The sequence below is a fragment of the Furipterus horrens genome, unplaced genomic scaffold (genome assembly GCF_987537825.1).
Source record: "Furipterus horrens unplaced genomic scaffold, mFurHor1.1.pri manual_scaffold_3, whole genome shotgun sequence".
NCBI lineage: Eukaryota > Metazoa > Chordata > Mammalia > Chiroptera > Furipteridae > Furipterus > Furipterus horrens.
In genome coordinates this window covers 189,930,813-189,956,094 of record NW_028327173.1, presented here as the reverse complement: position 1 = coordinate 189,956,094, position 25,282 = coordinate 189,930,813, and the positions used below count along the sequence as shown (strand labels likewise).

The following is a 25,282-nucleotide window of genomic DNA, read 5'->3' as shown; positions in this document are numbered from 1 at the left end:
TGGTGCAATAAGATATTCCAGGTTCATTTTTTATTTTCCTTGTCCCAATCCTGGAATCAGTCATTTCTCCAAGGATGCTGATTTTAGTAGGGAACCTAAGTAGCTTTTAAACTAAAAACTCCTTGACATGGTTATACAATTAAGAGGATACAGAGGTGAAATATTGTTGCATTTAAATAATATCTAGGCTAGTTTAACGAAATGAAAACTTAAAAATTCTAAAAAGTAAATTCAGACGGTCCTAAGCCATGTAGGAAAGGTGTGAAATATGAAATTTATTTTGCAACTGACTGAACAAAGATTAAATACAAAAAAACCCTCTTAAGGAAAACTCCTAATTTTGTTCATGACATAATAATTTAAAAACCATTTTATTTTTAATATTTCTATAATTAACATAAAATAAGACTGTAACAGTTTAAGTAAAGTTTAAGAAAATAATGCATTTCTACAATACAGAAAAATGAGTAACAAAACTACAGGAGAACTAGTTAACCAGGAAATAGTGATTCTGCTTTACTTTTTCTTTCCTAAGTAATTTCTTTGGTTTTAATGGACATCCATAATTGTGAAAAATTATGCATTTGCTTCAGCCAGATGTGGACCTTTGAGATATGGAGGTGGATGAAAATCAAGAAATACAAGTGATGCTGATAAATGCAGAGCAATTATCAATTAGTTAGTGCAGGCCACAAAGCTTTTATGTAGTGAATTATGAAAATTATTTGTATGGCTGGCCTAACAACTTACTTTATAATAATACTTTATAGAAGACAATTTTGATAATGCCTACTATTTAAAAAATAAATTTAAAAACAGAGGTTCCCTAGGAAAGAAGTTTAAAAAATAACACTAATGCACAAAATCATACTTTAATAAAATACATGAAATTCACATAAATGTTCAGTTGTCTCATTGATCTAATATGCTTTCAATATCTTTTTTTTTAAGGGAAAGCATTAATGCAGTCCCCACTACCACAAATTATGCAGTAGTTTCCCACATTTGGGGAAATCACAGGGGTCAGCACATCTGGAGTGCAAAGGATAAGCCTTGCCCTGGAAAAACCACATTCATAATCATAGTATCTTCCCTGACAGGCATTAATATCATCTTGAACTTAGTTTTGATTGCCATTAACTTTCTCAAAGCATCAGTACACTCACAAGCCATTCATTCATGTGTGCAAAAATATTTTAATGAGTGCCTACTATATGCCAGACCCATGCTAGGTGCTGGGAATATAGCACTGAACAACAATTTTATAAAGCGCCCAAAATTCTTTACTTCTGAAAGGTTTTAGTCTAATCAGGAAAAGAGGCAAAAATAAATACATAAGTAACAGGCATACAGCATGACAGAAAGTAATAATTGTAACAAATAAAATAAGGGAGCATTATTAATTTTAAAGAGAGTAGTGAGGAAGGATCTCACTGAAATGGTGACATTTGAAAAAATTATGGAATGATGCATGAATTTGCATGTTGCCCTTATGTAGGAGCCATCCTTTGCATCATTCCAAAATTAGCTCATATGTGTACTGAAACAAACATAAATAAACAATAAAAAATGGGTGAAGGAACACATGGGAGATGTTCAAGCAACTAATAATCAGGGAAATACAAATTAAAACACCAAGATAGCAATTTAAATCCATAAAATTAAGCAAAAATTATTTAGTATATGAGGTCTTTCCAGGAAAAGTCCAACTATCGTTAATATGAGAATGGTTCGCACAACATTGATGTAATCTGGCAGCCAAGGAGAGTGGACTGGAATGAGCATGCATGAACAACGACTTCACTGTACTAGTCAGTGGGCGCAATAGATGTTGCTGAGTGAGCAAATGTACTGTGTGGCTGGTGCATTCAAAACGACTGAGGGAGTAAAATTTGAATCTGCATCAAATTTTGTGTTAAGCTTGAACATTCCTCCGCAGAAACTATTTCAATGATTCAGAAGGCAGCAGCTATGGGCAACTGGTGACTGGCAGCTTCTTCACGCATCACATCTCATGCAGTTTTTTGTGAAACATCAAATCACCCAAGTGACTCAGTCCCCCTACAGCCCAAATTTGGCACCCTGCCACTTCTGGCTTTTTCCAAAACTAAAATTACCTTTGAAAGGGAAGAGATTTCAGACCATCGATGAGATTCAGGAAAATAGGATGGGGCAGCTGATGGTGACTGGGAGAACTGTGTGAAGTCCCAAGGTGCTTACTTTTAAAGGGGACTTGGACATCATCGTCCTATATGCAATGTTTCTTGTATCTTGTATCTTCTTCAATAAATGCCTCTATTTTTCATATTACATGGCTCAATATGTTCCGGACAGACCTCATATTATCAAGTATTACCAACAATGTTGGCAAACAGAAACTCACACTAAAATATTGCCCATTACAGTATAAATTAGTATAACCTCTTTGTAGCTCAATTTAAACCCCTGTAAAATTGAAACTATATATACCCCATAATGTAGTAATTTAACTTCTAAGTATCTCTTTAGAGAAACTCTCACACATGGGCACATCTTCATATGTGAGACATACACAAGAATGTTCACTGAATATTTGTAATAATGTAAAAAAGGAGTTTAACTGCCCCACAGGGGGATATGAGTAAATAAAATTTGGTTTATTTAATGGAATATTTTAAAGCAGTTAATAACAAGTGATAAAATAAAGCATGTTCATTATAATTTTTTTAAAAATGAACTAACTCATCATGTGATTTTTGTGACTAGACCACAAAAACTTGATGTTGAATGAAAAAACAAGTTGTGAAAGACATGTACAGTATAATACTACTAAAGTAAATTTTAAAACAAGACTATATAGTATGCATTATTTGTGGATGCATAATACATAAATAGTAAATGTACAAGAACCTACATGGGAATGATGCATACCATCCTCAGCAGGGGAAATTTCCTTGGGTTTCCTTGGGGTTCATAGAGGCAGATGGAAAAGAGAAGAGTTTTGCCTAATTCCATTTTAACGCCCACTAGCTGGGTGATTTGGGGCAAGTTATCTGTCCTTCCCAAGAGTCAATTTCTTCTTCTATAAAATCTGAACGACAATACTGTAGCTACATGGGGTTATTAAAAGGGCTAAATGAGATAACAGAGGCAAAATACCTAGCATAGAGCCTGGGACAAAATAGGGGCTCCAAATGTTAGTTTTTATCCCTTTTTCTTCCAATCTAAAATAGCAGACCACTTAAATAAGGTATGTAAAATGAATTCAAGATTCAACTTGCTAGGTTCATCATGTGATCATAGATGATCAGTGATTAGCTTTACAAATAATTAAAACTAAGTATCAATATCAAAAACATATAGATCATATACCATGCTCTTGTCCTTAAAATAAAATGGACCATAATGTTCTCTTATGATCATCAATTTGTTGACAAGAAAACATGGGACAAGAACTGAAAATAAGAAAGATCCAGTTGTGACAGTTAAGCCATGCAGAAATAGCATGCTGCTTCAAGGAGTGTTAAAGTCAACTGAAATGCCTCAATTATATGATAAGATTTCAAGATATCAAAATCCTTTAAATATATAACTAAGCAACTATAACACAGAGGTAGTTACTGAGGCTCAGGAGGGTTTCTATTTACCTACCATGTGATCTTTCTCCTGATCCTGCTTCTTCAGGTAGCTTAATACAGACATTGTGTCTTTCTCCATTTTATATTGCTGTTTCTTTAAGGCCTCATTAGTTTTTGCAAGCCTCCGGGAAGTATCACGATACTCAATCCTAGAGAGTTCTGTGAGTTCCAGCCTGGCCTCCCAAAGAGAGGCATTGGCCTTGGCTTTCTCCATTGCAGATTCATCAGCTTTTATTGTCTTCCTACATGGCAAGAGGACATTGAAAGCATGTAACCATTCTCTCCTGTAGTAGTATTACATCTCTCTTTTATTATTTTGCTTGTTATTGCCTGGCACATATAAGCAAATATTATTGAATGAATTAGTTAATAAGAAATGCATATTTACTTGATAAGGGAGTTATCTTAGTAGGTGCCTCTTCCTGGAAGAGGGGAGCTTTGGAGCATAACCCTAAGGGACTGGAAAAACAAAAAGGCATAGTAAGTTAAATTAATTTCATAAAGCTTTCCCATCTTTTCATTTACTTCTTTGATCATCTCATATTGGAACTGTCTTTTCTATTCCTACTTACTCAGTCTTAGACCTTGGCTCTCTCTACTGCAAATGTATTACCTTAGTTCCTCTTCACCATGATGGTACATTTGTACTGTAAATGTAACTTTAAGTCCATATTTCTGTAACGTTCCACTCATCCCAACCCCAGTTTTGTTGTTGTTTTAGGGTTGTTTGTTTTTTGGCTAGGCCTTGGATAAAAGATCAAGTCACTAGGGCAACACTAGGGCAAGTATGTAAAATACTTTACCTTCTGGTGCCATAATGCACCAGGCTTCAAGGATGGCTGAGAAACAAACCACAATCATTTCTATGGATGGGGAGAGGAAATTTTAAAAAATAATAAAGAATGGCTTTAAAGATTAAAGTGATAACAGGGGAGATTTTTTTCCAAAAATGAAGATTTATTGTATGAGCGTTAACAAAACACTATCCCTTAAAATGGTGGGCACTGGGTATGTATTTAGATAATGTCTAAGGAGACTTCACCTGTATTTGATTTCTAAATATTTTCACACATAAGTGTGGACGTTTCTATCCTGTTACCCTCCACCCCCGCCAACTCTTGGTCCTTAATCCCTCTTCAGTCCCACTCTTACCTCTTGTTCTCTGTGAATTATGGCTAGCTCCATCCCCACACCCCAGCCTGTTATAGCTGTTGACATCCCTTCCCAGCATGATTTAGGCAGTAGTGATAGCCTGCCTTGTTACAGTCATCCAATTGCTCCTTGAAGGTATCAAGTCTAAGCTGCGCAGATTTCATGAAAGAAATTAGACAGGATTTCTCATAGGGGGACCACTAATACTGACTGTAGAAACAAAGCAGGTTTCTCAAATTATGGGTCATGGAAAATCCAAGAAATAAGAGGTATGTTACCCTCAATGTTCCTTATTGTTGACATGTGTACTGTAGATGCATGGTCAAAACAGAAAACATGCTAGTGAGTTCCAGGAACGGGATAAGTCCTTGGCACTTTTAAAAAGTGCTAGACTAACTATGCAGTTATATTATAAAAATCACGCTGTAGAAGAAAACTTATATTAATACATGGGGGAAAGCTACAAATAAATATGTACATTAGATTACCATTTTTAAAAATATATTTTATTATGTTGTTATAGTAGTTCCAATTTTTCCCCTTTGTTCCCCTCTGCCCAGTACCCCCCTTCCCTCCAGCAATCCCACCCCCTTAGTTCATGTCCATGGGACGTTCTTTGGCTTCATCTTTTCCTGTTATTCTTAACATCCCCCTGTCTATTTTGTACCAACCGATTGTGCTTCTTAGTCCCTGCATCATTTTCCCATTTCTCCCCCTCCCCGCTCCCAGCTGATAACCCTCCAAATGATCCCCATACCTATGATTTTGTTCCTATTCTGGTTTGCTTAGTTGGAGTTTGTTTTTATTTTTTAGATTTAATTGTTGATAGTTGTGAGTTTGTCGTCAACTTAGTGTTCATAGTTTTGATCTTCTTTTTCTTAAGTAAGTCCCTTTGACTTTTCATATAATAATGGCTTGGTGATGATGAACTCCTTTAGCCTCACCTTGTCTGGGAAGCACTTCATTTGCCCTTCCATTCTAAATGATAGCTTTGTTGGATAGAGTAATCCTTGTTGCAGGTTGCCTTTCATCACATTGAATACTGCTTGCCAGTCCCTTCCTGTTTGCAAAGTGTCCTCTGAGAAATCAGCTGATAGTCCTATAGTCAGCCCCATCTAGGCAACTCTCCGCCTCTCTTTTGCTGCCCCCAGGACTCTGTCTTTATCTTTCACCTTTGGCATCTCAGTCATGATGCATCCTTGTGTGGTTCCTTCTGGGTCCAGCTCGCCCGGGACCCTCTGTGCTTCCCAGACCTGTATGTCTATCTTTTTTGCAAAATTTGGGAAGTTCTCATTTTTTTCAATTCTTGCTTCCTCATTCTGCACTGGTTGACTGTTTTTTTCTTCCTTATGTTCCAAATCATTGATTTGAACCCTGGTTTCCTTCCCTTCACCATTGGTTTGGTGTGGATTTTCCTTCATTTCACTTAGCATAGCCTTCACTTCTTCTCTTATGCGTTTGCCATACTCAAGCATATCTGTCAAGCCTGTCAGCATCTTTATCACCAGTGTTTTGAATTCATGTTAGGTTGTCTATCTCCTCATCTGTTAGGTTGTCTGTCTCCTCGCCGCTTAGTTCTCCCACTGGAACCTTGACCCGTTTCCCCTTTTGGTCCATATTTCTCTGTCTCCTCATTCTGACAGGCTCCTGTGTTTGTTAGACTCTGCATCCCAGGTAGAGCTTTCGCTCCTGTTAAGGGGCGGAGCCTTAGGGATTAATCAGTACAGGGTGACCTGTTTCACCATGTTGTGGCGCTGTATGTGGGGGAGGGGTCCGAGAGGGGATAATGTCGCCCGCTCAGCACTCGCCCCTTTTCCAGGCACCTCTCCCACTTCCACAGCAAACTGGCACCCCTCTAGCGCCGCCCTGGCCATCGTTCCCAGAGTGGGTGGGTCTGCAGACGTTCTAGCACCATGGAGGCCCTTTAAACAAGCGGACTCTGCTGAGACCAGCAGTTTCTGCCTCCACCCCAACCCCCACTGGTTTGCACAGTCAGAAGCAATGAGGCTTGATTTTCTCCAGTGCTGGGACCATGAGCTGTAAGGTCCGGTGAGGAGCTGGGAATGCTCCCCAGGTGTCCCTCCTGAGTTTTTAAAACGTGTGACTGTGCTTTCTGCTAGCCTGCCACAGCCGCCGCTGCTGCTGTCACCACACCGCATCCTCTCCACCCCGGCTCCACCCCACCTTCCTATTTGGATGAGTATTTCTTTTTTAATATCTTTGTTTGTTGGACTTCTATGCAGCTCGATTTCCTGGAACTTCTGGTTGTCTCTATTTTTGAGATAGTTGTATTCCTTCTTAGTTGTGGAGGGAGATGCAGCATCTGGATTATCATTTTATAAAAATAAAAAGAATATCCCAAAATGACAGCAATGCTTATCCTTAAATGATGGGATTACAAGTTATTATTTTCTCCTTTCCCCCCTGGCTGGTTTGGCTCAGTGGATTGAGCATCGGCCTGCGAGCTAAGTGTCGCTGGTTCGATCTTCCAGTCAGGGCACATCAGAGAAGGAAAACTCTGACTCCAAAAAACCTCCGCTGCCTTGCGGCATACCTCTTCAGGGGAAAGGCTAAGGGAGTAAACCCCGACAGAAAATCCGGAGCCGGAGTCCCTAAGGCGGTTTGACGTTGTAGTCAACACCGGCAACTCCTGCGGCGCACCTGAAGCCAAGCTGTATTGACTCCGTCTTTCCCTTGGATCCTTCAGCTGCGAAGAGGGGGGGTGGTCTGCTGCATGGGCAACAGCAGACCCTCCATATCACCCTGCCCAGGCTCTGTAGCTTCAGCTTCACTGGAGAGGACACTCCAGCATCATCGTAAGATGTCGATTCAACACGGGAGGAGACAGATACCGTGTCACTCCCGAGTCGGACTGCACAGCCATTCTCGGCGGTGCAGATAGACTCTTAAGAAGCTACACCATCGTCTCTCGAGACGGACGGCTGCCGACGACGATTTTCTCCTTTGACTTTTCATGTTTCCTAAACTTTCTGTACTGAGCATGTATTACTCTCATAAACAAGTTATTTCACAAACGTTACAAGTTTGAGGGATTCCCTTGTGGTCCTCTATATAGTATTGTTGGACACTGTGTATGACTTCAATGTGTCTAGGAACTACCAGAGTCACCCATTATGTTAGTGGCAATCTAGCAGCAACTTCAAGTCTGGGAAGAATTAGTGTTGGAGTTAGTTCTGATCAGTTTGGGAAATTTGACAATTACCCAATATGGTCAAATCCTTTATGCTTTCCTTTGAATCAAAAGGAGTTCCTAAAAAGCCTAAGGAACTACTTAAATTATGCAGAGATCCTTTAGATGTTCAAGATAATCTCAACCTCGTAACAGAGGTCTCTCAGACAAGGATCAAGAAAGAACGAATCCAATAAAGAAATTATTTTTTGTTCCGTCCCATGATTTGTAATTTAATTTTATTATATATGTCATCTGACACAATGGAGATTAAGTGTTCCCCCAAACCACTTTTAATCAAAACCTAGAATCATTGGGGCCCTTGTTAAAAACAAAGTTTTTGAAAGCTCTCTAAAGGTCTGATTAAGTTTCTTGGAAACCACTGTTTTATATTATCAACTGTTGGTAAAGTCTCCAGCATCATTTTGTATGGAGTATACCTGTCAGTGTGCATACATCATTTGGAGTTACATTTTTCGTTACTTTAACTGGACCCTTCTATTTGTATATAATGCTTAATTTTTTTTTTTAATCTTGGGTGAGGGAAAAGAAACTAATGGTTGCTTCCTATAAGGGAAAATCAATCCCACGTATTGAAGATGAACACTATTAAGGCAAGTGAAATTCCAGGTATAATCATTCATTAAAGTAAAAAAAAAAATCTGCTTTCAAGATATAAAAAGAATAGGGATTGGTTTACACAGAATTACTGGATAAATGTTTAAAACATATGTCTTCATCTTAGGGATATTGACAGCCAGATACTCCATCTGTTCCAGGATTTCATCACTATGGAACATCATGCTGGCCTAACATTTATTTTGAAGGTCTGAAATATTCCAACGTTATTAGTAGCTATGTGTGTCTCTGACATTCAAAAATTATGCCGTTTTATAAAACACCTGTATTTTTACCACCATTTTCAAATACTAAGTTCTATAATTTTATTAAGTGCTATACAAAGTACTACCATGCTAAAAACAAATAAACAATGAACCCAGAGCACAGCTCTTGGGAAGTAAACACCTAAGTTGAAGCATACACAAGCAGACATCTTAATTTGTCTATTGAACAAATATTAGGCATCTGCTAGGTGCTGGAAATATGACAAATGCTTAGTGCCTATTCTAGAGAAGCTTATAGTCTTGAGCAGGGATTCCCTACCCTGGTGTTGCTGACATTCTGAGCTAAATGATTCTTTGGAGGGGGAGTGAGGGGTTTGTCCCGGGCATTGCCAGATGTTAAACAGCATTCTTGATCTCTGCTCACTAGACACCAACAACACACATCCCCAGATGTGACAACGAAAAATGTCTCCAGACATTGCCAAATGTCCCCTGGGGGGCAAAATCGCCCTGGGTTAAGAACCACTGGTCTAGAGCACTGCGGTCCAATATAACTTTCTGTAATGATGGAAATGTTCCATATCTGGGCTGTTCAATATAGTGACCACTAGCGACATGTGCCTACTGAGCTAAGTACAATTGAGGATCTGAATTTTTAATTTAATTTTAATTTAGCCACAATGACAGGCGAGTACACTATTAGACAGCGCTGGTCTAGAGGGCCTCCAATATCCCAATAAATGTTGTCCTGGCCTTCACTTCTAGTGTCAGAACTCTTCCTCATTCTCAGTTCTCTGTTCCTCCACTAGCACCTATTTCATTCGGTTCTGTGTTACTTTGTGGGAACTTACCTGCCTCCGTCGTTAACGCATTACACATAGGAAGGTGCTATGTCTAAAGTATTTCAGGACCCTAAGTCTCACTCTGTTTTCTAAGTTGAAGCAGTAAAGTTTGGCATACACTTAGGGAATTTCTGAACAATGGGAACGCTCCTCAGAATCCGGGAGAGTGAGAGGAAGGTCCAGGAGGGCCGGTGGGAGGGCGCCAGTTAGCCAACTCCTGCATCACGCGGCCCCCACACCTGACTCTCGGGAGAGTAGGCCCGCGGAAGAGGACCCCAGGGTGGCTTCTCCTTACGTCTTCTTGTCTCTGTCTTTGCTCTTGCCTTTCCTTTTGTCCTCTCCCTTCGACGGCATCTTGGCTTCTCCAGGAGACCCGCTGTCCTGGTGGTTCGGTCTCTAAGGAAACCAGCACGCCCAGCTGGTAACATTCCGCCCGGGCCGTTGCAAGTGCCCAGAGAGCGCATGCGCTGTGACGTGTCTCCCACGCCGCTGCCCGTTGCCCAGTCCACGGGCCGGACGTGTGGGGGCGGGGCGGAGATCGCTCCGAGGGTGGCGGGCGGCCGCCCCGGGATGGCGCGCGGTGAGTGTGGGAGCGGCGGGGTGTCCAGAGCCTGTCCCGGAGCTGGGCTGGGAGGCCGGAGCGGGCTAGTCCCGGGCGGCGGCGCGATGTCTGCGGGTCGCGTGTTTCTGGAGGCATGAGGTCGGAACGCCTTCGCCTCAGGAGTCTTGCTACGCTGCCCGCCCTTCCAGTTTTGCAGCGTTCCGCATCTGTCCGGCGCATCCTCCCCTTTCCTCACGCCCCAGCCTGAGTGGCCGCGGCCGCCCGACTGTCGCCCCTTGCTTCGCTTTAGCTTCTCCCGAAACTGCACTGACTCGTTTCGGTTTCCTTCTCCTCCTTCAGTCTTGCTAATCCTGTAAGGGCTGGCGCAAGTGGCGGACTTTCTGGGTCACACTTTTTGGTGAGGCCGTTGAGGACTTTTAGGAGGGAGGTGGCTGGGGTGAGGTTGGCAGTCTCCGGGGAACACCGCCCACGGGCGTCAGGGAGCCGGGCGAGAAAACAAGTGCAGCCACCGGGGGTGGGAGAGGCCACCTGGGCGCGAGGAGAGACCTGGGGGTCAGGCCCGCAGGACGTAGTGTCTCCTGCGTCCGCAGCCCCTGTTTCTGCTGAGTTGCATGAAGTCGGAAGCGCTGTCTTTTTTTTTTTTTTTTGCCTGTCCCGCCTGAGCACACCTGTGAAAAGGAGTACTTGGGAGTATTGTTCTTTTTCAGAGGAGGAGCTCTGTGACTGTGCTTTCATTCAATGAGAGGGAGTGAGTGAGTCATCAAGGCAGATAGGGAATTCCGGATGTCATGACAGTGTGAGGAACCTGTGCTTGAAGACAGCCTCCATTTCAAATTGAATTTAAAATTTCTTTAAAGACTTCATTGTTCATCTTTCCTTTCCATTTCCCTGGGGAGAACTTAATACCTACTCCCCTTCCAGAGGCCTTTGACCCTTTTCTTCACCTGTGTATTTTCTGTTTCCGGATTCTGTGGCTGGAGGGAACATGCTTGATTTATTAATGAGTACTGAAAATCTTCTTAGACACACCATCTGATAGCACGATCCTGGCTTACTCTATTGCTGGTACATGTCCCCTCTTTTGTATGTCACACTCCAGGGGGTCCGTGATGGAATCACCATACACTGAAGGGGTTTCCTCTGATGTGGCATCTCTAAACTTCTGATTAGTTTTGTATGTCTGAGGTTCTGAAAGTGTACCCTATTGATTAACTTGCAGAAAAAAGAGGGTAGGGCATCTTTTATCACAGACTGTATTTGGAATGCATTCTAAAAGTTGGTAACTGTGTAATACGAAATTCGGTCCAAGGCTTGTTGTTTATACATAAGTTTACAAATTCATTTATAAACATGAAAATTTGACTGTAATGAAACCATTTCTTAATATGAGCATAGTACTTTATACTTGTTTATAGTATGTACTTTATAGTTATGTATTTTATTATACAGCATTTTTATTGACTACGTTTGGTTTTGTAGTTAGAATTGTTGAGATATGAATATGGCTAAGAGAAATGCTCAGATACATAGTGTCATAGAGGTGGTTCTAGAATCTAGTCTTCTGAATCTCCATATTCTCTGCCAAAAAACTGGATGCTGTTATTCAGTCATCTCTTAGTAAGATATATCTGATGCTACAAATAGCAGAGTAGGAAGTTGCAGTTTAGCACTTCAACTGGTAGCATTTCCTTCCACAACTTCTGATAGGTAGTTTTACTATGAGGTTTCAGGCTTATTTTGCTGAATAAATTTCCTTTGTTTCATTAGAATACTAATGATTTTATTTATTTTATTTTATCTTTATTGCTAATGATTTTAAAACTTGGAATAAGCCACTTAATGTTTTGTTGACTTGGTTTACTAATTCTTTTTTTTTTTCCCCCCAGTGTGAATAGTTCCTGGTCAGCATAGAGATGTGAAGCGTCTTGACTGAATCCTCATGCAGGCAAGATCATTATGGTCCTGGTAGGTAGGGCAAGTATTTTGATGTAAGGTAACATCTCTTCTAGCTTAAAACTGTAAATATACTTCAGATGCTGCTGGGTTTTGTTTTGTTTTCCGAATTGGATTCTATATCTTTGCCAAATGATAACTTTTCTTATTCCATTGATTGTAATATTATCAAGTGTGGTAGAGTTGTTCCAAAAGCCAAATAAGAACTTAGGACTATTTATCAAAATATATAGTATTTCTAATTTTTTCTCCTAGTAGTTCCAAAATTGGGTTTACTCTGTTAAGTCTTCTGTGGCTTTATTTTGGTTTAGTTTGGAGACCAAGTTTCTACTCATCAATCATCCTTGAAGTCACTTGATATCAGTGATTTAGGTAAAAAACAAACCCCCCAAAACCACTATGGCCCAAATCCAACCCTTAGGTTACAAGTTGGTGACTGCTCTGAAGGATAAAAGATAAACTGGCCTAGAATTCTAAGTCCTTCACAGCGAATTCCGAGGCTACTGGAAGAGACCAGGTAAACAGTTTTTAATTTTGTTTTCACACAGCCTTTGAAATCCTGGATAAATATATTATTATCCAAACTATATCTGAAGGAACTGAACAATATTTTTGAATATCTTGGGGAGTTAATTACTTTCATTTTACTTTTTTTTATTGCATATGGTACAAATATTGAATTTTGTTAAGTAGGTGTTATCTTGTAACCAGTTCACATCCTTGCAGGGGTAAAATCTCCTGGAGATCAAGGATTTATTCTTATCAATTTTTAAATTAGTTTTTTAAACATTCACTCTTTTATTTATGTACAAAATTCATTGCTAGAGTTAATTGTTACCCATTGTCAATTTATTTGCAAAATACCCAGTTTTCATTAGTTGTCTGTCCTGACCAAGCCATGACACAGGACTAAAAGTCAGTTCTTTAAGAAAAATTATATACCCAAAATTCAGGCCCACTTATCTGAGCTTTTCATTTCATTAATCTGTCAAATGTTCATTCATTTAAAAATTCTATTTATTTATTTGTTTTTAGAGAGAGGGGACAGAAGGGAGAAAGAGGGAGAGAAACATTGATGTGTCAGAGATACTTCAATCAGTTGGTTGCCTCTTGCATGCCCCCACATGGGGACCTGGCCCGCAACCCAGGCATGTGCCCTGCCTGGGAATTGAACCAGTAGACTGGCACTCAGTCCACTGAGCCACACCAGCCAGGGCTAAATGTTTATTCATTTAAGAAGTGTTTAGTATACCTACTATATATCAACTGTATACTAGGCTGTCTTTATAGCTTGAGGGGTACAGTGGGAGACAAAACAGGACCCCAGCTTTTACGTGGCTTATAGGCAGGTGTATAAGATGCTAACCTGGATGTTGATTTCTGAGAATACACAACCTCATTGGCACCTATACACAAACAGTAATAAAAGACACCATACAGTGATAGGTAGGGGAGAGATGGCATGGATCCTAAGTGCTACAGGAATTTAAAGGTATGAAAGACCATCATAGTCAAAGTAAGTTTACAGAATGAGGTGGGCTGAAAGGAAGAGGGAAGGCTTTCTGGGAGGGTAGAACATTTGAGCAGAATTCACTGTGTGCTTGAGACTAGGAGTAATTTAACTGGAGCAGTGGTTCCCAAAGTGTGGTCCACTCCAGTAGCACCAGCATCACTTGGAAACTTGTTAAAATGCAAATTTTAAAGCCCCACTTGAGACTTACTGGATTGTAAATGCTGGCAGTGAGGCCTAGAAACCTATGTTGTAACAAGCCCTTCAGGTGGTTCTGATGTATGCTAAAGTTTGAGAACCGCCTGTGAATGTTGGGATGCTTTAGGTTTTCCCAGCGGCCCCTTAAATTATCTTTATTATTATTTTTTTGGACTCTTTTTTCTTTTTGTTGTTCTGATTGGATGTTTCCCACTACTTTGCCTTTCTAACTGCCAATTCAGTTCTCTTCTTCATCTAATCGTCTATTTATTCCCTCTAATGTAATTTTCATTTCTGTTATTGTACTCTTAATTTCTGACTGGTTCTTTTTCATGTTTTCTATCTCCATTTTTATGTTTTCTTTCTCTTTGTTAAAGCTCTGAGTTCTTCTACTCTTCCCTTAAGTTCATTGGGCATTCTTATAACCACTGTTTTGAACTCCGCATCTGGTAGATTGCTTATCTCCATTTTGTTTAGTTCTTTTTCTGTAGTTTTGTTTTTTTCTTTAATTTGGGACATGTAGCTTTGTCTCCTCATTTTGGCTATTTCCCCATGTTTGATTCTATGTATTAGGTAGAGCTGCTACATCTCCCGGTCTCAGTAGAGTGGTCTTACGTAGTAGGTGTCCTGTGTGGTGCGGTCTCCGTGGTCACCTGAGCTGGTGCTCCATGTGTATCCCTTTGAAGGTTATGTGTGCCCTCCTATTGTAGTTGAGCTTTGATTGCTGTTGGTACTCAGTGGGAGGAGTTGATCCTCAGGCTGATTGACGATGAGGAGCAGCCATGACAACAGTGGAGGAACTGTTGTGCAGAGACCGACCCCACAGAGCAGGATTCACTTTAGCCAGGCTCTGGTCCCTGCCGAGTCCACCCTTTGAGTAAGTCATTTCTAGAGGTGGTTCATTGGTGCTCTGGTGTGGTCTGAAGCTGGTCACTGGGGGGTTGGTTCTGGTTCCTTTTGGGAGGGGCTCAGTGTAAGCCAAGGTCAGGTGCTGCTTATGCCCTGCCCAGGACTACCTGATATGAACTACAAAATGATCTGCAGATGGTTGCCACTTGTGCTGGGTTTAGAGGTGCCTGGGAGAGGGTAAGCTACAAACTGAGGCTGGCTCCCACTAGTGCTGGGTTTCAGACTGCTTAGCAAGGTGTATGGGGCATAGTGAGGCCAGATGCTGCTTATTTGGGGTTTGTGAACCTTTGAGAGATTTTGGGAAAGTCCACAGCATGAGCCAAGATAGTCTTTATATGGAAGAGCCACTGGAAGCCACTTGGGTAGGCCCACAAGTTTGATGCTGTAGGGCCTCAGGGAATTACCAGGGTGGGGCAAACCGTGCTAGTGATGATGGAGACTCCGACTTGGCACCCGCCTGTACCTACAGGCTAGGTCTGAAGAGGGGCTCCACAAAGGAACAGTGGCCTCTGCCAGCATTTCCGTCTGGGAGAGAGCTAATCTTCAGCCCTCACCTTGAAACCAGAAAATTCAATTCCACCCTGTATGTCTCTGATGCTTTTTGAGCTGTCTTTCAGTGCAGGAGCTCAGAGCAAGTGAGTTTGTTAGCCAGTAAGTCCATATGCAGGCCCTTCAAGAGGAACGCTTGGGACTCTAGAAGTCTTCCATCTCACTCAGCCACAATTCCCACTGGTTTTCAGAGTCAGAAGTTATGGGGACTTCTCTTCCCAGCACTGGAACTCTGGGCTGGGGGACCTGGTGTGGGGCTAGGACCCCTTGCCCTCCCAATGCTTTTGTCTGCCACACGTGGGTGTGGGACCAACCCATTTTGCATCTTGCCTTTCCTACCAGTCTCAATGTGGCTTCTTCTGTATATCACTTAATTATAGGACTTTGTTCAGCTAGTCTCAGGAGGTTCTCAATGATGGTGGTTCTGTAGTTTAGTTGTAACTGTGATGTGGTTGTGGGAGGAGGCAAGCACATTTACCTATTCTGCCATCTTGACTAGAAGCCCCCTGGAGAACTTGTAGTCAACAAAATGCAAGAAGACCTTTCTTGAAAAATGTTTGCTCTATAGTTAGAATTTATAATATTGTTCAGATTCTCTCTTGAATGTATAATTTTCAGATTTGTGTTGCATAGGTAAGTTTTAAGTTTCTGAGAGTGGAAAATACTATATAAACTTAAATGCTTAAAAAGACATTTTCTGAGTATCAGTGTACTACTCTTCAGAATTTATTTATTTATTTTTACTTTTAAAAAAATTATTTACTTATTTTAGAGAGGGGGGAGGGAGGGAGAAAGAGAGGAAGAGAACCATTGACGTATGAGAGAGGCATTCATCAGTTGGCTCTCCTTTGCGTCTTGACAAGGGACTGACCCCACAACCCAAGTATGTGCCCCAACCAGGAATCCTTTGCTTTGCCAGAGTACCCCCAACCAACTGAGCCTCACCAGCCAGGCTGTTTATTTACTTTTTAATAATTTTAAATCCTTGAGGGGTACAGCATTACATGGATTCTGTGTCCAATGGCTTTAGCAGGAAGGTTGCTTTGGAATTTAGCATAAGCCGTGCCACTGTTTCCATGAGCATGGGTTACTTTTCCCCAGATGACTCTGGTTTTGTTCGGTTTACCACCAGGAGTCACTGTGTTGCTCTTTGCTTTACACACACAAGTACATCTCTTGCCTAGAAAGAATTCAGTTTCATCTTGAGAATAAACATTTTCAATTTTAAGAAGAGCTGTGTGCTCCTTCTGGTTCCAGAGACGCTATTTAAAGCTGGCAAAAATGGCCTTGGACCACAGCCTTCCAGACATATTTGTCATTATAGAAGTCCTGTTCCTGGCAGGCTCCACAGGTCCAAGATGGCGAAAACTACTCTTCAGAATTTAAATTTTAATTGTCTATGTGCTGAGGAGGTAGCCCTGAGATAGAGTGTTGTCATAACTGTTACTCTTTTGAAAAAGTAACCACCGTTTTTCCTCTTATGATTAAAGTGCTTGGGTCCTCTGCTTTTAATTTTTTTTTTTTTTTTTTACTGCAGTAAAATATGTATAATGAAAATTGCCATTTTTAACCATTCTAAATGTATAATTCAATAATATGAATTACATTCATGGTGCTGTACAATCATCATTACTGTCTATTTCCAAAACTTTACTCCAAACAGCAACTCTACACCTGTTAAATAATAGCTCTCATTCTCCCCTCCCTATAATCCCTGGTAACCTCTAATCTACATTCTCTCAATGAGTTTGCGTATTTGTTATTTCATATAAGTGAAATCATATAATATTTATCTTTTTGTGTCTGGCTTATTTCACTTACTATAACATTTTCAAGGTTCATCCAGGTTGTAGTATGTATCAGAACTTCATCCCTTTTTATAGCTAAATAATCTATTGTATATGTGTATCATTTTCTTTAAGCATTATTTTGTTTATAAGGGTCACTTGGGTTGTTTTTCACTTCTGGTTGTTATGAGTAATGCTGCAGTGAACATTGGCATAGAACTATGTTGGAATTTGTTTTCAATCCTTGTGGTTATGTACCTAGGGCTGGGATTGGCTTAGTCCCTTTTAACCACATACTTATACATGTAATAGTAAGTGGCTGCTCTTGATTACACTTGGAGCACACAACTGGTATTTGAGTTCTTCACAGCCAAAAAAACAAACAAACGACAACAACAAAACCCCTCGCAAAGTACATAAATAGGCTTTATACACTTTATTTATGGATTAGCTCCTTAATCACTGCCCTCCCCCATTTATACAAAAGTATACACTAGTTTTTAGAGGAAGTCTAACTTGCTCCTTTTGCTGTTGCTGTTTTTATAAGCAAGTGATTTTATAAGAGTGGCTGCAGTTGTAGTTTGAATAAGAAGAAAGTGTGAAAGAGGAGAAAGCCCAAGAGTAGTAGACTACAAGTCAGGAGAAGAGCGTGGTGATCTATTTTCCAAAGCCTGTACCAGAGATTCAAAACAAATGTAGAAAGAGGTAACTGCAAAGAAAATAGGTATATTGACAAGGGAGGTAAGAGAGAACTTTGCCTTTATGAGTATCCGTGTCCATTTTCTACAGGTTGAAAAAGTGACACATTAGTTGAAGGAAACAAAGAGGACAGCCCAGAAGGGAAAGGAAAAATTGGTAAGGCCACCAAATATCTCTTTAGTACCTAAGTATTAATGCTACCATTGTATGATTGGAAACTTTTTTCTGTATGTATTATAGCATGAAGAAGTTGTTATTCTGTTAATATAAATATTTTCACTTTATATCTTCCTTAATTTAGTACTTAATTTCACTGTTCAGTTGATTATTCAGTTACTAACTGGCATCTATAATCTTAAATATAATGACTTGTATTCCTACTCTTTCCTAAGTATATTTGACTTATATCTGAAGTATTTAAATTTATTTTCACTTGTAGGAACAAAGAGGACATTTTTTGAGTTATAGTTTTTCTGATTTTAATTCTTTTCACTAGTAAATTTTTGAGACTGTAACAGAAAAAAATGGAAGGCTTCAAGTGGTGGAACATAATATTTTCAGAGACATTAAAATTCCATATTTTTAATTTTTAATAATTAATATCTTTGCAGTAACATATACTTTCTAAAACAAGAAGTATGTAAGTTGTGTTAATAGAAATATAAACTGCAAAGAAAGCTGAACACAAAATATACAAATACTGTATATAATTTAGAGTAGCCCAGTCTCCAAGATGGCCCCCAAAGATCCTCACTTCCTAATATTCATACCCTTGTGTATTCCCCTCACATATTTCATCAGTGTTGGTCTGTATGACCAATGGAATATGGGGGGAATGATAGTGTATAAACAAGGCCAGGTCTTTAAAAAAAATTGCTCCTTCTGCCTTGCTTGCTCTTGGATTGTCCACTGTGGAGGAAGCCAGCCACCATGTTGTGAAGACATTCAAGGCCCTGTGGAGAGGTTGCATGAGAAGCAACTGAGGCTTCCATTCAACATCCAGCCATCAGCTTGCCAGCCATTGGTGAGCCATCTTGGAGGTGGGTCCTCCGCCTCAGTGAAGCCTTCAGATGACTGCAGGATCTTAAGAGACTCTGAGCAAGCCTTGTCCAATTAAGCCACTTCCAAATTCCAGAACTATAAGAAACTGTGAAATAAAAATGTTTATTGTTTTAAGCACTAAGTTTTGAGGTTATTTGTTGTGCAGCAGTAGATAACTAACGTATAGCATCCTCAAATATTTATTGGTTTAATAAATAGAAAAGAATTTGGACAATGTAAACAATGTTTAGTATCCTTTAGATTTTTTTGGAAGTTAATCTCAAATTTAACAATCTGAGAGTAAAGAAATTCAGTTGACCTGTAGAACTAATACATTCAGAAAAATAAAATTATAGTGTCCTTTAGAACAATATGACTGGATTAGGTATTCATTAATCCAGTGATTTTTCAACTGGTGTGCCACAAGAATTTTTAAAACATGTAGCACCTGACAGTTTAGTCAGGGGCATTGACTTTTCCAACTTTATTTCCTACTATAGGTAGTCAAACTGATCTGTTCAGTATTCCCCAGGGCCCTCCCCCATCCCTTTTTTCATCCATGTCTGTTTTTTATTTTTTTTTCTTTTTAAGATTTTATTTATTTATTTTCAGAGAAAGGGGAAGGAAGGGAGAGGGAAAGGGAGAGAAACATCAGTGAGAGAGAGAAACATCAATTGGCTGCCTCTTTCATGCCCCCAACTGGGGACCTGTCCCCCAACCCAGGCACATTCCTGACAGGGAATCAAACCTGCGACCCTTCATTTCACAGGCCAGTGCTCAATCCACTGATTCATATTGTTTCTTTTTACCGAAAGGCACTTCTCTCCTGTCCTAATTCCCCTCCTCAAATACCACCTCTTTTGTAAAGCCTTCTCTGATCATCCCAGCTGGAAGTAATCTCTTCCTGCTTCCAAGTCTCAGAATATGTTAACTGCTACTTCTCCCATTTTAACTTTACAGAGGTTATTACTCAATATGTTTTCTTTCCCCCTGTTTAGTCTCTTAAAAGACAGGTCTAAGATTATTCATCTTTGCGTGCTCTACTTGTGAGTGACATTAGGCAGTTGATAAATTCTGGAATGGCTAAGTGAATGAATAATTATGTGAATAAATAGGCTTCCCGAAATAGAATAGCACTCCTATCCGTCAATTGGTTTGGAGGATAATAGGGATTTGAGGATGTGATATACATAGCCATAGTAAGACACTGGGAAGGGTTACACCCTGCACCAATGCTCCTGCAGATACCGTTAGTTCAAGTGTACCAAGTCCATTCAGGACACATTTACTGATGTCTGATATGTTCTAGGTTCAGTACTTGGCTTGATAAATACAAAAAAATATCAGGTACCTTCACCTTAGAAACCGTCATATAGATGGCAAGGTGTTCCAGGGTGCTGGCCATTGGTGTTGGGTAGGTAGGTCCTGAGTTATATCCCCAAATGAGGTATTGCTCACTGTGCTGAAATCTATCCCAGACTTACCTTATTAGATCTACCTTGGTTTTGCTTTGCTTGGCTAACTTATGCTCTGGGTGGTTTGAGTAATCCATTCCCAAAATTCAGCTTATTGTTTAAAAATTTCATTCTAGTTACATTTTAAACTTGCTTTGTGTTTCATTTTTAACTTTGTTAAAGCCAACTTTGCTGTGGAGCTTAGAAGAATTGGCAGTGGGTACTTTCACGTTTCACTGTTTTCAGACTTTTGGGTAGACCTTTCTAGTCACCTTTCCCATTTCATTATTTTCCACTGTTAGGAAATACTGTACCACTTTATTTAAGTCAATCAATATTGATATTGCTTAGGGAGGAAATAGACATAAATAACAGATGTCACCATGGAATTGTAAATATAAGAAAACCAAGTCCACTCATTTTGAAATCTGTTTCAATGCCTCAAGAACCACCCTTTCTCAACCTTCCCTCTTTATCCTGGTACACATTTATATTCCAGCCATACTGTACTCTTTTAATACTTGAAGTTCTCAGAATTCTTTTTGTGGCACTTCACCAGGTTAATTTCTGCCTCTGCTTCAGGACTCAGTTTAGACCTCTCATCCCTTAAGAAACCACTCCCTTCCCACCTCCATCCTTCTCCTATGATGAGTTACTTGCCCCTTATATCCATTTCTGTCACACCCTGTGACTATTTCTGTCAGAGAACTTATCACAATACTTATCACTAGTTGATTGGAAGTCAATTGTACTGGTTAATACTAAAAGAATAGGAGCCTCATCAATAGATTGATATGTATAGAGAGAGTTAGATGACATCCACAAAATGTCAATATCAGGCTATGGCCTCAAACCCAAAGTGGTGGTTAGATGTGAAGTGGAATGTTAGTTGGTTTAGATGACATATGATAAAAAAAGTTGAGCCAATGATTATATGTAGACTGTGGAATAGCTGTTAGTTTACTTGTCTGTTTCTTCTAGTAAGCTGAAGTCTCCCCAATAAATGGGCCTATAGCTGATTCTTCTTTTGTATCTAGAAGTTAGCACAGTGTCTGTTATATATTAAACACTCAGTAAATGCTTACTAATTCAATGTTCAGTTTTCTAAACTCATTTCAAGATGGAAGCTCTCAAGGAGTACTATTAACTTCCTTACCATTGGGATAATATGGAAACATGAATTAGTAGGGAATTAATAACATTATTACATAGTTAAATATTTGTAATTCTAAACATAACATTATTAAATAATATTGTAAAAAACATTAGTTAGTAGTTTCTGAGCAACTTCTGCCCTATAAGCAATAATCTACTGGTTAACACTTAACTACCATAAAAATAGATGAAAGAGACTATTGTGTACCCATGAAAAAGGCTGTATAAGGGAGGAGTGAAGGATAAAGAAGGGAGTGAGTTAGCAAAATGCCAAACAGTTAGTTGCAAACTAGCACAAAGGTGAATGTTCATGAGCTTGACTCAGAGGGCTGAAAGAGGAGCAAAGAGCAAAAGGCAACCAACAGTGAAAGCAAGGATTCACAGGGAACAGGCAGGCTCGAGCAGGTGAGCACCTCAATGGAACAAAAGTCCTATGGCATTGTGGTCTCTCGGGCCCTGGGTGACAAGGAAGGTGGGGATCTAGAATGTGAAGCTCTGGGGAGGCTGAGTAGAGAGGAATAGTGTTTACTATAAAAACAAAGATATACTGAAAAAGACCTTCGAAGGAGATGGGCATAGTGACAAACACTGGCTGGCACCAAAGTCTCAATGAAAAGAATTGAAGATAGGGCTTTGTTGGGGGTGAATAGGAGATAGAGAGCAAAATATAGAAGATCAATTCAGAAAGTAATGGATTTAAATATATTGATGTATACTTTCCAGTTTATACAAAGTAAATCTGACTGTACATTATTTTGAGTAGCACATAAAATTTTTTATATAATTGACATATTTGGAGAAACAATCTTTCCTTGAAAGTTTTAGAATATTGATCTTCCAATGGGTAGGTAATCTCCTTTTGGAAAGAAGTCAACTATTCTTGTTAAATTGGTGAGATTCAGTACCTGAGCTATTGGATCCCTGTTCATTCCTTCAGAGTATTTATTCAGCACCTACTATGTGCTGGCTCTGTTCCAGCACCAGGAGCACATCAGTGAACAAAACAGACAAAAATTACTGCCCGTTGGGAAGGGGGTGGGGGTGGGAGAGCAGAGCGTATGGGAAAAAAAGTAGTAAATCATACAGTGCATTAGAAGGTGAGAAGTGCTATAGAGAAATGTAACAGGGAAGGAAGGTAAAGGTATGTATGTGACTAGGTGGGTTGCAATTTTAAATAGAGTGAATAAGGAAAGTCTGAGTGAGAATCAAGTGACATTTGAGCAAAGACTAACAAAGTGAATGAGCAAGCTGTACAGGCTGGTGTCCTGTGAACAGAATGCCATTCTATGTACTCAAAATTATAAGCCTAATACCATTCTTCAAGTAGCTAATGTTAAAGAAAAATGAGATTTGAAGTGGTGTTAGAAGTCGGGGGTTGAGAGTAAAAGAAGCATTTTATGTGGTCATCCTATGCTTTCTTTAAAATCTGTTTAGTTTTACACTGAACACCTGGAATGACTCTGCAGTTTTTACTCCATGAAAATGGACACCTGGTACACATTTTTTCCCTTTGAAATCTTTTTGGAAGAAAAAAAAATGTTTGCTTAATGGAAATAGAAGCTGGAGAGGTTTTTTTCAGAAACCACAATAATAGACAAAATATGAATGAGCCCTAAAGAAGCTGCTGTGGCATCAGTCACAGCGATGCAGGCAGACTGATGATTGTAGTAGAGTACACTTCTTGATGGAGAAAAGGGACCAAGCGTTGAATGTGGTTTGAGCTCTGGAGAAAGCAAGGATCTTACCCATTATGAGACAAGCATTAGCATAAATACAGTAGCAAGTTATGTGTTAATTCTCAGAGAATCTTAAAGGTGGTTTTTGTTTTCAGTTATTTAGATTGATCTACCTGACCAGCCTATTTGTTGTAGAAGAAGAATCAGCCAAAGGGAGTAATTTGAGATGTGAGTATGAATCTGGCCAGGCAGCTGCCCTGGTTTCAGTGGTTGATTTCCTGGGATGAAGTTTCCTTTGTAAAATTCTAAAAATGTTCCTTTCCTAACCAGTAGCTCTCATTCTTAACTTTAAAACAGAAGTCCAGCCTTGAATAGTGTTCAAATTGATAATTCTAACTCTGCCTTTGTAGTACCTCAGAACAACTCTATTTTAAATAGTTTTAAACTCCAAATGCATTCATTGTAATTTGCTTTTATTTTATGTAACATGTCACCTGTGGGGAGTGATGCATTTTGATTAAAAGAAACCCTAGGTGGTCAAAAAAGTTAAGAATTATTGAAAATCCTCAATCAGTACTCCAGATACACTGAATATTCTGTTAGAGATAAGGAGACTGGGAAATGGGGACTTTGGAATTAGACCTTGTTTAACCAGTAACTATGGCTTACACAAGGTGAAATCCAGAGATAAAAGCTGGATCAAAAGACCCCCCAAAAACTGTTTTGGCACATCAAAATTACAACTAAACTACAGAACAACCATCATTTAGAGCCATCTGAAATCTAACTGAATGTAAGTATTACAACTAGGGATTTAAAGAAGAAACCACATTGAAACTCGTAGGAGGGCCGACATGTAGTCTGGGCTGGTCTCACACCCTGTGTGGTGGATAAAAATAGGGATATCTTGGCTGCAGAGGACCCCCTGAGGAGTGAGGGGTCCCAGCCCTACACCAAGGCCTCCAGCCAGGGTTCCAGTGCTGGGAAAAGAAGGCCCCATAACTTCTGGCTGTAAAACCCAGCGGGGATTGTGTCTGAGTGAGATGGAGGACTTCCGGAATCCCTGGCAGTTCCTCTTAAAGGGTCCGTACTTGGACTTACATGGACTCACACGCTCTGAGCTCCAGCACTGGGGCAGCACCTTGAAAGGAACCAGAGCTCTACAGGGATGGACTGAATTGTCTAGCATCAGGACAAGAACTGGAAGGGCAGCTTTTGCCAGACAAAAGTGCTGGCAGAGGCCATTATTCCTCTTCTGAGACTCCCCAGCCCCAAAATTGCCGGCAGCCGGACACCATAGCTGACTCCATCAGCCTGGCTCACACAGTTTGCCCCTCCCTGGTGATTCTAGGAGACTGCACCCCGCCCAGCTTGTGGGCACACCCAAGCTGTTCCCATGCAAATGGCCTGTCTTGGCTCATGGTTTGTATTTTCCTAAAATCTCTCAAACCAGCAGCATCTTGCCTCAGTGTGTCCTGTACCTCTCGTTAAGTGGCCCCAGGCCTGGCACTAACAGCAGCTAGCCTTGGTTTGCTCAAGGGGCATCTCCAAGCCCAGCACAAGGAGCAGCCATCTGCACATTGCCTTGTAGCTCATGCTGGGTGGTCCTGGTCAAACACAGGAGATGCTGACCTTGGCCTGCACCTCCTGGGCCGGCACACCCAATGGACAGCTTAAGACCACATTGAAGCACCACAGAACTACCTCCACAAGTGACACACTCTAGAGGTGGACTCAGTGAGCACCAGAGCCGTGCTAAAGTAAACTTGCTCTTTGGGGTGGGACCCTGAACAGCTGATCCTCCACGGTGGTTGGTGTTTGCAGCCAGTCCTTGTAGCCAATAAGCCTGGGGGATAAATCCCTCCCATTGATGTGCCAAGAGCAATCCAGGCTCAACTATAATAGGAAGGTGTACACAGTCTACACGTGGTGAATGGGAAGGCTGTGCCATTAGACCTTACAGAATACCTACTACATAAAGATACTCTAATAAGCCTGGGAGATGTAGCAGCTCTTCATAATACATAGAAACAAACACAGGGAGGCAGCCAAAACAAGGAGGTTAAGAAATGTGTCCCAAAGGAAAGAAAAGAACTAATCTCAACTTCTGGTCAAGATGGTGGCATAGGTAAACACAGCTTAC

The 25,282-nt window shown here is 40.4% G+C and overlaps 2 protein-coding genes, 1 non-coding gene and 1 pseudogene across 10 annotated transcripts in view; 1 reads left to right on the top strand and 3 right to left on the bottom strand.

The window, feature by feature from the left end:
- Window positions 1-10,372, bottom strand: part of BBOF1 (basal body orientation factor 1) — a 34,814-nt gene extending 24,442 nt beyond the window's left edge. The window contains exons 1-2 of the mRNA XM_090271136.1: window positions 9,942-10,372; window positions 3,631-3,859 (exon numbers count right to left, since the gene is read on the bottom strand). Coding sequence (XP_090127262.1) covers window positions 3,631-3,859; window positions 9,942-10,000 — 288 coding nt within the window. The 5' untranslated portion in view covers window positions 10,001-10,372. The remainder of the gene's footprint in view (window positions 1-3,630; window positions 3,860-9,941) is intronic.
- LOC150017034 (U1 spliceosomal RNA) lies at window positions 949-1,108 on the bottom strand. Its single transcript, XR_016510390.1, has one exon. It is a non-coding gene; the product is annotated as a U1 spliceosomal RNA (small nuclear RNA).
- The window catches only part of ENTPD5 (ectonucleoside triphosphate diphosphohydrolase 5), a 35,132-nt gene continuing 19,983 nt past the window's right edge, over window positions 10,134-25,282 (top strand). The window contains exons 1-4 of one of the 8 annotated variants that reach the window (XM_090271143.1): window positions 10,134-10,226; window positions 12,095-12,153; window positions 17,904-17,969; window positions 23,295-23,367. The gene's annotated coding sequence lies outside the window, so the exon portion shown is untranslated. The other 7 variants (XM_090271137.1, XM_090271141.1, XM_090271139.1 and 4 more) reach the window with 7 other exon arrangements.
- On the bottom strand, window positions 16,305-16,670 carry LOC150017032 (large ribosomal subunit protein eL33 pseudogene; annotated as a pseudogene).